General features: G+C 42.3%; 1 protein-coding gene and 1 long non-coding RNA gene across 2 annotated transcripts in view; one reads left to right on the top strand and one right to left on the bottom strand.

The window, feature by feature from the left end:
• The window catches only part of LOC108494428, a 24,642-nt gene extending 16,541 nt beyond the window's left edge, over positions 1-8,101 (bottom strand). Inside the window, exons 1-3 of the long non-coding RNA XR_001873841.1 lie at positions 7,984-8,101; positions 7,841-7,885; positions 2,716-2,807 (exon numbers count right to left, since the gene is read on the bottom strand). This is a non-coding gene — a long non-coding RNA (uncharacterized LOC108494428). The remainder of the gene's footprint in view (positions 1-2,715; positions 2,808-7,840; positions 7,886-7,983) is intronic.
• On the top strand, positions 1,396-15,772 carry ERCC4 (ERCC excision repair 4, endonuclease catalytic subunit). Its single transcript, XM_017808995.1, is given in 12 exon segments — positions 1,396-1,575; positions 3,134-3,314; positions 5,283-5,478; positions 6,828-7,035; positions 7,972-8,152; positions 8,499-8,627; positions 9,203-9,272; positions 9,274-9,302; positions 10,340-10,931; positions 11,638-11,730; positions 12,435-12,547; positions 13,596-15,772. Coding segments are annotated over 12 exon segments (2,700 nt in total). The 5' UTR covers positions 1,396-1,401; the 3' UTR covers positions 14,330-15,772.

Raw genomic sequence — 15,772 nt, 5'->3', positions numbered from 1 at the left:
AGAAGGCATCGCAAAGTGCATCTTCATTAACGGTGTCAGCTGGAACAAGTCTGCAGCAAAAGAACATGCTGGCAGCTGTACACCCTTACTTAGAGAAACACCAAAACCCAAAAGAAAACCTTCTGTGGCTGCCAGCACGTGACAGTGTGAAACAAAGAACTGAAACTATTTATTTGAATGTATTTGACAGTTGACTCAATGCCCCAATAATCGCATTTTACCAATTGAATATTGAGAGAAGTAACTGGAATCAACACCCAGTGAATAGGTCCCTTCCAACCCAAACCCTTCTGTGACTTTATGATTCTGTGATGCTCAGCTGAACTGCAGGGGAACTCTGAGCAGTGTCCTTCACCTCCAGCTGCCTCTGGAAGCTGGTCCAAGGAGTCTCTCACCCCTATGGGCACAAACAAAACAAACGAACCCCTTGGGGACCAAGGAAACAGTGAGGATCTGATGGATTGTGTGAGGAATGCAGGATAAGTTCAGTCAAGTGTTGTTTTGCTGCTTAAGAAATTAGCTTACAGGTGCCAGGTAAGAAGTAACAGAGTCACAGAATATCCTGAGGCAGACGGGACCCACAAGGATCATCAAATCCCATCTCTTAGCCCTGCACAGGACAACCCCAAATCTCACCATGTCCCTGAGAGCGTTGTCCAAACACTCCTTGAGCTCTGTCAGCCTTGGTGCCGTGACCACTGCCCTGAGGAGCCTGTTCAGTGCCCGACCACCTTCTGGGGCGATGAACCTTTCCTAAGATCCAACTTAAACCTCCCCTGACACAGCTTCGGGCCATTCCCTCGGGCCATGATAAACACATAATAAAAAAGGCGAAGATCGGCTACCTCACACTGACACTCGGCGCTCACACGGCCCACACGAGGAGGATCGGGGGCGCAGCTCCTGTGGGGAGCAGGTGGGTCCTGTCCCCCATCGCTTTCCACGCTGGGGGCTCTGGATCCTCCAGTCCTTCCTGTCCCTCCTGTCCCAGCTGTCTCTCCTGTCCCTGCTGTCCCTCCTGTCCCAGCTCTCTCTCCTGTCCCAGCTCTCTGTCCTGTCCCAGCTCTCTCTCCTGTCCCAGCTCTCTCTCCTGTCCCTGCTCTCCCTCCTGTCCCTGCTCTCTCTCCTGTCCCTGCTGTCCCTCTTGTCCCAGCTCTCTCTCCTGTCCCAGCTCTCTCTCCTGTCTCTCCTGTCCCAGCTCTCTCTCCTGTCCCAGCTCTCTCTCCTGTCCCTGCTGTCCCTGCTGTCCCTCCTGTCCCAGCTCTCTCTCCTGTCCCTGCTCTCTCTCCTGTCCCCACTCTCCCTCAGCCGCCGCTGGAGGACCGCGCTCACGTGCCCGCCAGGGGGCGCCGCCGGCGCGGCAGGGGTGGGCCGGGGGCGCGTGCGCGGGCGCGCGCGGCGATGGCGGCGCTGCTGGAGCACGAGAGCCAGATCTTCCTGGACCTGTTCCACCGGGACGGGCTCGTTGTGTGCGCCCGCGGGCTCGGCATCGACCGCCTGCTGCTGCGCTTCCTGCGCCTCTACTGCGAGCCCGCCAGCCTCGTGCTCGTACTCAACACCGGCCCCGCCGAGGAGGTGAGGGGGCTGTCAACGCCCGGCGCTGCCCCGCTCGGGCCCGGCGGGCGCGGCCCCGCATGGCCTCGGGTGCGAGCGGCTCCTGGGGCCGGGGGCGGGCCGGGGGTGGGTGTGCGGGATCCGGGGCCGGGCCGGGCGCTGTCACAGAATCACTGAGTGGGTCAGGCTGGAAGGGACCACAGTGGATCATCTGGTCCCACCTCCTGCTCCTGCTCCAGCAGGGTCATCCCAGAGCACACGGCACAGGACTGTGTCCAGACCGTTCTGGAGTATCCCCAGTGAGGAGACTGCACACCCTTTCTGGGCAATCTGTTCCAGTGCTCGGTCACTGCACAGGGAAGAAGTTCTTCCTCATGTTCAGGTGGAACTTCCTGAGCATCAGTTCCTGCCCATTCCCTCTCGTCCCATTGCTGGGCACCCCCGAGCAGAGCCCGGTCCATCCTCTGCCCTCTCCCTGCAGATCTGACAGACATTGAGGAGGTCCCCTCTCAGCTGTCTCTTCTCAGGGCCAGCTCCTCAGCCTGTCCTCAGAGGAGAGTCCCCCCATCCTCTTTGTCAACCTGCACTGGACCCACTCCAGGAGCTCCATGTCTCTCTTGTCCTAAGGATCCCAGAACTGGACACAACACTCCAGATGGGCCTCACCAGGGCTGAGTAGAGGGGCAGGATCACCTCCCTCGACCTGCTGGCAATGCTCTTCCTAACCCTCGACCTGGTGGCAATGCTCTTCCTAATGTACCCCAGGACTCTGTTGGCCTTCTTGGCCATGAGGGCACTGCTGGCTCAGGGACAGCTGGTTGTCCCCCAGGACCCCGTGTCCTAGAGGAAGCTGTCAGACCAGACACACTTGGGATCCATCAGCTGAATTCCTACTCCTGTAGCACAGTAAAGCCCCAAAAACAATACTGAGCTAAAACAAGCGTATGTACATAATTGTAAGTAACCACTGAGCAGAAAGGGATGAACTTGCTGAAGGTTTGTCCCTGCTTGTACAAAAAATAGCTGCTCTTTTTTCCCTGGAACCAGGGAGATTTCCCACCATCAGGGAGGTGAGGTCCTGGGGACTTTTTATAAGTGGCCATAGGGGAATAAATATCACAGCTCTAGTTTGTAAGATTAAACTTCATATATAGGTCCTACCTGCTGTAGTTGTCTGATAGCAGGTGAGGGCACCAGAAGATGAACTCTTCCCAATTCGCTGTTCTTAAGGCAGTATTAAAATTACATGTTCTCTGAAAATGGAAATACAGGAAAGTGTGAGCTCTTTTGAGTGTCAGTTGCTCATATTTACTTACGTATTTTCTAGCTACTACTGACAATACGTAGATTTTAAATCACCCAGATGAGTTTGAAACTGAACAAAGTATATCAAAGAAGAAAAAAATCATGATAATTATGACTTCCTTTAGTATGTTATACTATCATGTTTTAATTTGTTTTGGATTGCTCCTCAAAATTGGCAGGGTATGCATAATAAAGGTGTTTATTGCATCCAATAAATGTGTTTATTTCATTAGTTACCACGATTATGTCTTTGTTTTTATTGTATTCGGTTTAGGAGTATTTTATTGACCAGCTGAGGTCAGATGGAGCTGTTCACCTTCCTCGGCGTGTTACCAATGAAATTGCAAATAATACTCGGTACGAATTTTACACACAAGGAGGAGTCATCTTTGCAACAAGTCGGATCCTGGTGGTGGATTTCCTTACTGACAGAATTCCTGCCAACCTCATTACTGGTAAGAGTTTAATGAAATGAGGGTAAAAGTGTTCTGTTTGAACATACATAAAACTTAATTCTATATGAAGAGTTCTACTAACCACTATCGAAGAACTTTTCCTTTCCTTCCCCCCAAGACTGAGATAAAAAGAGCAAATATGTAGTTCTTTCATATTTTTAATGGTTTTCTTTGCTCCAGACTTGTTTGTCTTATTTAATCAAACCATTTGAAAACATGCACATTATTTTTACAGAGCTATTTTTACAGGTTTTGCATTGCCACCAGAGGTCAGTGCCAGAGCAGCTGTGATAGACCAGCTGCTTCATTTCCAGCTTCCCCAACACCTGGTTCCATGTACCTTACCTGTGTGTGAGACTGTACAGCCAAACCAACAAAAACTTGTAATAGTGTTTCTTGAGGAGGTAACACAGAAAAAGTGTTTTTAGGTTTTATAAATGTTGTTTATAAAATCAGTGTAGAATCACGTGTGAATTAACATCTGATGAACTCATAAAGTCCAGCTAAATGGAGATAAGAAATTATCACTGCAGTAAAGAACAATTATTCCTGGTAGTTTTAGCCAGGTAAAAATGATGTACTTGGCAGCACAGTAAGACTGATGCAAGTGGGTTTAATAAAAAGTGGTAATAAAGGGCTTACAGAGCAGGTACAAACTCACTCCATAAGCAGACATATATTGAGTGAAAGTTGGAAGGTATTATGATAAACACACAGTCTTACTGGCCCGTCACAAATTGGTTGTCCCCTCTCATGTCCATTCTGAGTCACATCTTGACAAACTGGAAGTTGTTCAGAAATGTGTGTGATCATTATTATGTGCTGAAAAATTTGCTTCTTGGGACAGATCTAACAATGTCTAGATAGAAAAATACCTTGTAGTGGATTATTCCATGACTTAATCATGAATGGCTAGCAGTTATATGGAAGCCTTTTTTTTCTAGATGCTTTCTCATTTACCAAGCAAAGGCATATTAAAATCAATGTCTAGGTGCTGAGTTGAAGAAACTTGTTGCAGAATTAAATGCGCTGTAAATTTATGAGCTTATGTAGGTACGAGGTAAAACCTGTGATGTTTGATGTCCTTTGCTTCCTTTTCAGAAAGGCATTTATGATTCCACTGCAAGCTGTGAACAGATAAGAGTTACCACATAGGCCTCACTTCAGCAGGGGAGAGGGAAGAATGCAGTGTGCTATTTAACATGATTAAGTGGGAGGAAAAAATAAGCCTGAGTTTAACAGGTCTTGGCTGAGTGAACTGTGAATCCCAGAAGTATTTGTCTCGAACACCTAATTAAATTAAATTGTTGTTTCATTTCTCTTTACTAAAATGTGCTTGATAAATCTTTTATTCCTAATACCCCCATAGCCCTGAATAAAACTGGGGGTGGACTCATACAGTTGATGGTATTTGCTGTCCTTAAGAGTGAATATGACTTATCAGAAGGAGGAGAAAAGCAAAACAAATGTTTTCAGATGTTCTTTGAATGTGTAAACACTTGAACTGTTACCAATGAAACATACTTGACCAGACTAATTCCAGAATTTCTCTAACAAAAGAATGCAAATATCACAGACTTGAAAGTGTCAAACTTGCTGTGTTGTAACAGTGTGTTCTGTCGTGCATTTGCTTTTCCTCCTTTTCAAAGGCTCAAGTTCAAGTTATGCCTCAGGAGTAAAGAATTTTCTAAGCTAATAAGTCCTGCCACTCAAGCACAAGATTTTTTTAATTTTTTTTTTATTAAAGATGCATCATTAACCCAGTTCTGTTATTTGGCAGTTCTGTGGTACTGAAACTGAGGAGTCACTTTTTCGAACCCCAGAAAGTTTGTTCAACACTCATTTTAGAAGATTTAAATTCCTATAATCCAAAGAATATTAGAAGAATAAGACAGTTATGAGGAAAATTCTATACAAAGTTGGACCTTTCTTAACTTCTTGTAACTTGAAAATGTTTTATTTTGCCAGGCATTTTGGTGTACAAAGCACACAGAATCATCGAGTCCTGCCAGGAAGCATTTATCCTGCGACTGTATCGCCAGAAGAACAAGCAAGGCTTCATTAAAGCTTTTACAGATAATGCTGTTGCATTTAACACTGGCTTTTGCCACGTGGAAAGAGTGATGAAAAACCTTTTTGTCAGTAAGCTTTATCTGTGGCCAAGGTGAGGCACTTCTTTACTCCACTGGAGAGTTAAACTTAAAAGAAGGTGAAGGATGTTAGATGGGTTCCTCAGAAAATGAGGTGTATGCAGTCACACTGCTTAGGGGTGTTCCCTCTTATGTCCCCAAACAAATTTCAGTCAGGTTTTGACTGAAGTGGTCTTGAAGATGCTAATTTTCTGCATGTATTTTTGAAAATAGACTCAAATTAACTCTGTAAGGGGCTGAACCTTATGGCAGAGCTGGCCTTTAAGCCAACAGAAATCACAGCAGAAGGTGACACTCCTAATAGCTCAAGAAAAGCTTCCCTTACTAAACAGTATTTAAGCCATGAAGTAACAAGAACACAGTCTCTCAGTTCTCCATTCAGGGAAGTATTTGTTTCCAGCTGTGGTGAAACTCCATGGATCTTTCTACGTCAGATTTTTTTAATCTTCTTTTACATGTATGTTGTGTATGAAGAATATTTCCTGATGACTGATTAAAAGCAAATTGCCAGGTTTGTGGCACGTGTTAAGTCATTCAGAAGCAGAGCCACAAGTGGAACTGGACCCTTTATCTGCTGACCCGTTCAGTGCTCTTGCCTTGGGCAGGAGCTCTGCCCATTTGTTCCAGGCTAGAATGTGTTTCACTCCATCTTAATGAACTGTCACTCTGCCTTGTAAACTCTTTTTTTAACAGTCTTTCTTCCAGTATCCCAGGGAAGTAGAAGTGGACATAACTAGGGCAAGAAAGGTTGGATAAATCTTGCTACGTTTTCTTCCTTGGCTTCTGAGCCATGGCAAGGCCTGGGGGTGCAGTGTGTGGGAAGGGAGATGCCCAGGGAGTTCCAGAGGTTGGCAGGCACTGGGCTCTCTGAGCCTCCCTGTTAGGGAAAGGCAGTGACATGTCTGTGCCTGTGCAGCTGAGGGGCTGCAGGGGAGGGTTCCAACAAGGACCTGCTGCTCATCCTTGCAAGCTGGGAATGTCACAGAACCTGCTGGTGCAGTGTCTGATTTCAAAGAATTCATGAGCCTGTTCTGTTTCCCCCTTATGAGATTTTTTGGGTTTACTTTAGTATTTGTTTGTGTATTGGTGATGGAGAATCTAGTGCAGTCATTTTCCATGGCTCATTCACCAGCCCTATAGGCTCACATGTCTAGAATGCCTCCAGTCATCATTGTGGAACAGATGGTTTTCTGAGGCTGTTCATAAGATTGCAGTCTTCACATCAGTAGAATCTGATTTACTTTGGAATTAACTTACTTGTTCACATTTAAAACAATTGTAATTGTAGTTTATACAAACTTTTGAGTAATTGTGGGTCAAGAAAACTTTCCATGTAAATCTTAATAAGCTGTTTTCCTCTTAGATTTCATATAGCAGTGAACTCATTTTTAGAGAAGCATAAACCTGAAGTGGTGGAAATACATGTGGCAATGACCCCTGCTATGCTTGCTATCCAGACCTCAATCCTGGACATTTTGAATGCCTGTCTGAGAGAACTCAAACGTTATAATCCAGTTCTTGAAGTAGAAGATCTCTCTTTAGAAAATGCTATTGGAAAACCTTTTGACAAGGTAACCATTCTGATTGTTTTGCAGTGTCTAACTAACAGGATGTAGATCTTTAAACTGCCATGCAAACAGAAATTTTATTTGTAAAATAAATAACCTTCAGCAGCTGTGTGTTCTCCCATGACATGTTTATTAGTGGTACCAGGTGATGTAATAGTGATGTGACAGTTGCCAGTAGGGTTTTTGGTGTATAGGTGTTATTGTTCTTCCTTCATTTCCCAAGTCTTACAGCAAGAACATCCTGATTCAAGGTTTTCTTTCCTATTTGTGTTTCCATTTCCTCTAGTAGGAGAAGCACAAGTATATAGTAGACAACATGCACATGCATGCATCTGCTGTATCTTTAATCATTATATATGTCAGTAGTTGTGTGTTCACTGCTGTTTGTGCAGATGTGCAATGTTTGGCATACATGTGCTTTCTGTGAGGTGAAATCATAAACTTCAACCGTCATAGTGAAACACAGTTATTTCTTAACTACTATTTAATCCTGATGTAAGGCCTTCTGTACTTTAAATATCTGGAGGTTTTTTCCTTAAGCTTTACAGGTTGCACATTTGCATGGTACCAACCTTATTTTGGAAATTAAATGCCATTAGAATGGTTTCTGCTTTACAGGCCAGTGCCAGTAAATTAAGGGTGGGAGGGAGTATTGTACCAGTGTTTTATTATTAGATGGAAAGGAAAAAGTGTACTGAAAGCATTAATTGATACACATCTGCTAATTGCTGAAATATTTTACATAAAGGCATCTATATTATGTTAACTTTGCTAAAAAATGATAACTTATATAAAAAAAATACCTTACCATCAGGTCTTTAATTTAATAACTTCAGGAAACTAATGGCATCCCCTATAAAGGAAAAAAAAAAGTGCATTTTTAGCATGGTTACTGTACTATATATTTGACATCCTGAACTTTCCAATTTATATTTCTAGACAATACGTCACTATTTAGATCCTCTCTGGCATCAGCTTGGAGCTAAGACAAAATCTTTGGTCCAGGATTTGAAGATACTCCGTACTTTGCTGCTGTATCTCACTCAGTATGATTGTGTCACCTTCCTTAATCTTCTGGAGTCACTGAAAGCAAGTGAAAAAGCTTTTGGTGAGAATTCAGGTAAACACTCAAGATCCATACAAGTCAATGCATGAAACAGTGAAATGTTGATGTTTTTAATTAGCATTCCCAAACATTTGAAGGTACCTAATTAGGCTTTACATAACCAGCCATAAGGACGTAGGTTTTTATTGACAGATAATGCTTTCATCTTCCCACCTAACTGCTGTTACTTAACAGGGGCAGATTTGCATCACATTTGTCTCTTATTAAGCTGGTGATTGCACAGCAAGCAGGTAGCACAGGTATTCCAGATGAGAGGTTTGGGGCTCGTGCTGCACAGGGTTGAAACACATCCCCATTGCAGATGTCCAACTAGTGCTGCTTCCCTCTCCTCTCCCCTCAGGTTGGCTGTTCCTTGACGCCAGCACCTCGATGTTTGTGAACGCTCGGGCTCGAGTTTATCGCGTCGCAGAGGAGAAGCTGAGTCAGAAAGGCAAAGGCTCTGAAAAACGTGATGTGAAGAAGGAAAATGGTACTGATCATTCCGAATTTTAAGTTTGGGAGTGTCACGATTTCAAGTGCTTTGCATGTTATTACTGGGGCTCTGGTTCCCTACGTGAACGTAACCCAGCTCAGGATCTCCATCTGTTAGCTGGGATAAGCTGAGACATAATCTTAGTTCAAAAAGCATGGAATAAACAACATACAAGAGTCATGAAGAAATAAGGGGTTCTCCTAAGCTTGCTCAGCTGATCACTGGGAGAGCTTTTATGGAATTCTTGTGTTGCACTGGTGTTTAGCTTGATCTTTATGATTTTACTTGAACGGGTAGGAGGCTGGGGTAGCTTTTTTTAAAAAAATATACCCAGGAGTTTCAGAATTGAAGAATAAGTGAATATTGCAACTTTTTGCTTCACTAGAGCACTTATCCCCATTTTTAAAGTTAAGAGTGTTCTCCAACCCAGTAACATAACACATTGCATATGTAGGCTGTTGAATATCATATTTGCCAACAGCCATCACGCTATTGACATCTAACCACTAATTTAAAGTCTGAGGGAGATTTTGGCTGTAAGAGCTGCTATGTTCAATCTTACTTTGTTTCAGAACTGAAAAGGGAATTGGTTCTTGAAAGTAACCCAAAATGGGAAGCTTTGAGAGAAGTACTGAAAGAGATTGAAGAACAGTGACAACCTTGGTGGTCCAGGTGAGAGAATACTAAATGATGAAAGTTTTCATGGTACAGCTGGTTTGCACTTCTGCTTGTCTTTGGAGAGAGGGAACCTAACTCTTTACTGCAGTTTTATCAAAGAGATAGTTTAAATTTAATAATTTGTGTTGGTTACTATGCAATACAGTTTAGGAAAGAGAATTTTTATTATTCTGAGAATTTTTTTTAACTTACATTTCAATATTAGACTGATACTTTAGTTCCAAGCCCAATAAAATTGATGTGGAAATTTATAATAATCAAGGTACCATTCACTCATTTCTCAAGTTCAACTTCAAAAGAAGTGCCCTTTCTAACTCACACATTCTTCTCCTGCACCTGAAAATTTGCCTCTCCAGGAGATGCATATAAATGGGGTAGAGATTAGAATGCAGGGTAGAGAGTCTAACTGCTTTGCTGCCTTTCCTATTTTAGGGCTGTTCAGCCCCTTAAATTTCAGCAAGTTTTATTTTAGGAAATAGTAAGGGTAAAAAAGTGCTCTTTTCTCCCACCCACAGTGTTCTGACTGCATAAGAACTGGCTCTCTCACCTAGTGTTGTAGGAGTTTATCTGAGTCAGCTTGTGGAGAATTGTTATTCAAGACCACAAATGTCAATAATACTGTGTGAAATATGTATTTTTTGACTTTCTATCACAGCTGACAAAGGCTGAAAATTAGACTGGTCTAAATTAAGTTCTCTCTTATTCCACATATTAAAAAGAAGTAGTTGTGAGTATGTTTCAATACACACTATGTTTCAGATGGCCAGAAGGAAAACCTCACAAATTTAGACGTTGTGAGAATAAGGAATGCTGAACTTCCATTAATCTCCTCTAATCTTGTTTGGTACAAAATGCCCATGCACTTTATATTTCTCTCAAAGTCCAGAGCAACTGTGACAACCAAATACACAAGTCTTTGGCAGGCATTACTTCCAGGATCAGTAAAACCAATTTGCTCAGGAGATGCCTTGTAGGTGGAAAAGAAGCACAGCATTACAGGGTGTAAACATGATATTGTTTCTTGACTGCAGGGCAAGTGCTCATTTGTGCCAGCGATGACCGAGCCTGTGCACAGCTCAGGGAGTTTATTATTGCTGGGGCAGAAGCTTTTTTAACGAGGCTGTATAACAAAACCTTCGGAAAGGATGAGAAAGCTGGAGAAGTATGGATCACAGACAGAAAAGCCATCAAGTCCAAAGGAAATGCCAAACCAGACCCAGGGCCTCAAGCCAAAAAAGGCAAACTTGCAGCTTCTTCAAAACAAAAGAAACACAAGAAGCAACAAGACCGGACTATAATCCAAATGATGGGGAAAACCGAGGAGGAAAAGAGAGAGCAGTTAGAGGTGGAAGAGAACAAAGAATTAAGCAGTAGCCAAGAAAGCAGCGGTGAAGAGGCCATTCCTGAAGATTTTGATGTGAACCTGCCCTCGGATTGTTACTATGGGATTTTCAAGGACCCGCTGACCATCATCCACCCGCTGCAGAGCTGTGGGGATCCCTACGCCCTGACCCGCGTCCTGCACGAGGTGGAGCCCAGATATGTGGTGTTATACGATGCAGAGCTCACCTTTGTCCGCCAGCTGGAGATGTACAAGGCCAGCAGGCCTGGGAAGCCTCTGAGGCAAGTTCACTTGGTAGTTCTAGTCTTAAAAACTAAAAAGTGCACTGTCAGCAGTCAAGGCAGAACGTGCAGCTGTTCATTTTCTTCAGCTACCCTTTAATTCCTGTTTAGCCCTCTTCCTAATTTTAAACAAAAGCAAAATGTCTGGAGTAACCAAAAGATAATTTTTACTTTCCAGAGGGTGTTTAGTCTCTTAGGGCAGAAACATACCTGTTAAAAAACCCAAAGTTCATTCCATCTTCTTCAACTTCTGCTTCTATGATGTTAGGGGCAGTAGATCATTTTGTGGTGGTGTAGTTTCATTTTAAACCATTTCTGTGGGTATGATTTTTACACAATAAGATTCATTTTGGGTTTAATTCATGTTCACATTTCCTGATGTTGGCAATGCTGAAGACCAGTAATTCAGAAACTGTAACAGAAAAACAAGTATAGGAAAACACAATAAAGAAAATGAGAAGTATTTGCAGTTATACTTTGTTCTAGCTGACAGAAAGGTCACCACACTGTGTATAGGTATTTGATACACCTGTAAATTGCCAAACTCACTTTTATGAATAAATTTCACAAACTAATTAAAAATATAGAAAACTTTAATATACTATAGACTGACTTGTCAGGCTACTAATCTTAAATATTGGTTGTGGGTGTTTTTAAGTTAATATGAAGTTCTGTAAGGATTTTCTTTTCTCTTTCATACCTACAGAGTTTATTTCCTCATATATGGGGGCTCCACAGAAGAGCAGCGTTATCTCACAGCTCTGAGGAAAGAGAAGGAGGCCTTTGAAAAACTCATTCGGTAACACAATTAGTTTAACCACCTTTATATTAGTGTTCCATGTCATTCCCTTACATGCTTACACTTCAAATAGAGTGAAGTTCTTAACTGTGTGAAGGCTTTAAATAAACTTTTAATTCAATTGTTTTTCAGGTGTTGAGAGACCTTTTCCACTGAGAATCAACAAAAAGTCAACCCCCATTTTATTTATTAATTTTAGCGGGATTTCATATTAAACTTCTAAGGCTGAACAGCACCACTTGGATTTTCCCCTCATTGTCTCTGTGAATTTCATTTTTGTAATTGTCTTTTTGTCTGCAAGTAGCATTTCTTGTAAGATAATTCCTAAGGCCTTTATAACCTAAGTCAGTTGGGGAAACAAAATAATTATTTCCTTGGACTGTATAAGACAGTATTTTTACTGACAGTATCTTCTCATCAGGTTATAGTGCTATTACTAGTTATTAGTGCCTTTGTTTATTATGCTCTGAGAAGTTCTAGAAATAAAAAAATAATCAGCTGCTAAAAAGTGCTGATAATTGAAATAGAAATACAGCATCTAGCCCAACAATGTGGAAAACCTGGTAAAGTGCAGTTCTGATCGGGTCTGCAGTTAGGATTAGACTGTATATATTTTACATCTGGATGAAGGGTGTTAAACTATTTGGGTGTATTTTTCTCATATATTTGCAGTTTTTAGTGTGTGTTTGTTTGTGGTTCCTTAGAGAGAAGGCCAGCATGGTTGTTCCTGAAGAGAGAGAAGGAAGAGATGAAACAAACTTGGACCTGATCCGAGATGCCAAACCCCCCGGTGTGGCTGCCGACACACGCAAAGCAGGTGAGCGGGGCCTGAGCTCAGGCTGAGCTCTGACCTTCTGGAAAGGCCCATCACTGCTGCCCTGGAAGTGCCACCAGGGACCCAGCACCAGGGTCACAGACACCTACACTGGCTCTGCAGTCTGCATGGTAAAGAAACAGTATTTCCCAGTGACGGTGAATTGTGGTTTTCTCTGACAATACAGACTAAAGAAGGGTTTTACCATTGAGACAGATACAATTTGCATAGTTTCTGGATTGCTTGTTGGTTATAAGACTTTCTAATGCTGTTTGTAGGGAGAGAAATTAAAACATAGAAACTGAAGTCTGCAGATAGTCAAAGGAAGTCAAGTTGTCCTTGAGGTAGTAAATGTTGGGGACATCTTTTCATCTTGGCAGAACAGATTGCCTGGTTAAACGACTGCACATTGTGTTTTTGATCACCTTCTTTGTAGTAAAACATCCTTTTTCTTTTTTTGCAGTTCTAACCACATTTTTGTTGCTTTCCTCTGACATCTATACTGTGCCTTTATCTTCACAGCTCTACCCATTTTTCATTGCTGTCATGTCTGTAATCCTGCTCTCCTTTACCATGTGCTCTCTAATCTTTGCTTTTATGTCTTTTGTGGCCTTGGTGCTGCAGTCTCTTCATGTGCCTTTTTGCAGACCTATAGAGGCCAACACATAAGTCCTACAATAAAATGCCATATTTCTGTGAGAAACAGCTGGAAATAAAAAGGATCAGCTTCATTGTCTTGTTTTGCAGGCAACTTTTTAAAGATTTATTTAAATAACTTTCATCTACAGTTGAACGTATTTCATTGTCACATGCACAAAGCTTACAGCAGGTAGCATGGGAGTTCTGTGAAACTGCAGAGTGCACTCCATAAACTACAGTACATAATTGGGCAACAGAAAATTAAATGAAGTCTGGATTTATTATATGCTGAATTCGAGGTATAACTTGGGATGTGAAGTCCATCCATTACAGAAGCTCTGGCAGCACACATGAAAGCTCTGCAGCTGCAGGTCCCAAGTATGGGGATAACTGTGTTTATTTTGCTCTTTAGGGGGACAGGAGCAGAAGGATGTTCAGCAAACTATAATCGTGGATATGCGGGAATTCCGCAGTGAGCTCCCATCGCTGATTCATCGCCGTGGGATTGACATTGAGCCCGTTACTCTGGAAGTTGGAGATTATATTTTGACTCCTGATATCTGTGTGGAGCGGAAAAGCATCAGCGATCTGATTGGTTCCCTAAACAATGGGAGGCTGTATTCCCAGTGCATTTCCATGTGCCGGTACTACAAGCGGCCAGTCCTCCTGATTGAGTTTGATCCTAACAAACCCTTCTCCCTGATCCCACGAGGCTCTCTACAGCAGGAAATTTCCAGTACTGATGTTACTTCTAAACTGACCCTCCTTACGCTGCACTTCCCGAAGCTGCGGATCCTGTGGTGTCCCTCTCCCCACGCCACCGCGGAGCTGTTCGAGGAGCTGAAACAGAACCACCCCCAGCCCGACGCAGAGACGGCGATGGCCGTGACCGCCGACTCCGAAATCCTGCCCGAGTCGGACAAGTACAACCCCGGGCCCCAGGACTTCCTCTTAAAGATGCCAGGTGTTAATGCCAAGAACTGCCGGGCCCTGATGAACCACGTGAGGAGCATCGCAGAGCTGGTGACGCTGTCCAAGGACGAGCTCTCCAGGATTTTGGGGAATGCTGCCAATGCCACGCAACTCTTCGACTTCATTCACCTCACCTACGGAGAGGCACTGGCCAAAGGGAAAAGCAAAAGGTGACTAATGCCATAGTTCAACGTGGAGCACAGATAAACTCTTCTGGCACAGGACTTCGGCAAATACATGAAATATTTTGATAAATGCCCCCTCTCAGATAACCAGCTCTTTCTTGCTAATGCTGTTCCATCAGCTTGAAAATGTGAGTTAATTATTACTGAAGGCAAGTTTCAAAAGGAATAAGTATTTCTAACAGAGATATGTGAATTATATTTATTCGTTTTAAAGCACTTTAACCAATTCTGTAATGAATTACTGAATTACCACTGAATTAACTAAATTTTTTCACCAATTCCAAAGGAACTAATTGATAAAGGTGTTTTCATATGGAAGTTATGATGTCTTGTTAAAGCTAAAAATGTGCCATGTTTTGATTAGTGTGTGTGACTTGCTGCATGAAACATCACCTTGCTTTTGCCATTTTTAATGTCTTGCTCTCTGGAAACAGCCAGTTTTTGATTGACAGTGATGAGCTATATCATAGCCTTTGCCCAGGAGTTTTTTTAGGAGAATATACTTGGACTCAATCCTAAATTTTAGAATTACCATTATAAGCCTTTGTCAGAGTAAGATACAGTTCTATGCTATGCTTTACATTCGACTTGCTTACTTTACTGCAAGTTATATTCTTTGCCATTCCAAAGTCAGTACAGCTCTGTCTTGCTGGGTTTTGCAAAGTGCATTCCTTTGGGCTGGACTGGACAGCGATTCTGAATTCTCAGTGTGCCTTACTTATACTTTGAAGATGCTTTATTTTTTTAATCAGTTTTGATAGTTCTTTCACATCATTCACTGGCAAGTGAAAAATCTGGGGATACCATTGGCACTGTTCTTTTAAATATACCAGGCCATAGTTCCTCTTGTAAAATGCAACAGTTTTCTAAGCAAGGTTTTTTAAAAGTGTGGGCAATTCTTTCAATATTGACTTCTTTCTGTGTCCAATTGCACTTGCATTTTAACGTCTCAAATTGTTCATTGTCATCTAGAAGATAAAACTTTCAGCATTCTGTGTAGCATAAAAGAGGGAAAAGTTATTCTTCTTTTGACAGTTTGTGAATGTGTTCATTGTTAAATTATATGTTCTGCACTGAACTTTGATACTGGGTAACAAACTGCCGTTGCCAAAAGGGTTGGTCCAGTGTCATTCCATGGTTATGTATTTACATTTGCTATTTACAAACCCTTATCTGTGATTTGTACATGTATTTATACGATTCTAATGGGAACAACAGATCAAAAGTATCTCCTTCATGAAAGGAGAAAATATTTTTTATGTTCATGTTCAGTAAAAACTGTTCTGTGTACTTTCAGGTTTGTTTACTGTGCATTTTAAGTATGAACTATGAATTGTTAACTTATATTCTAGGGCTGAGCTGTGACAAATTTCCTAAGTGAATTCTGCGGATGCAAATTTCAGTATTAAATACATCCATAAGAAGATTAAAA

The sequence above is a fragment of the Lepidothrix coronata genome, unplaced genomic scaffold, assembly GCF_001604755.1.
Source record: "Lepidothrix coronata isolate B3197 unplaced genomic scaffold, Lepidothrix_coronata-1.0 Scaffold24, whole genome shotgun sequence".
Lineage (NCBI taxonomy): Eukaryota > Metazoa > Chordata > Aves > Passeriformes > Pipridae > Lepidothrix > Lepidothrix coronata.
The sequence above is the reverse complement of the archived record's forward strand: the minus strand, read 5'-3'. Positions and strand labels throughout refer to the sequence as shown.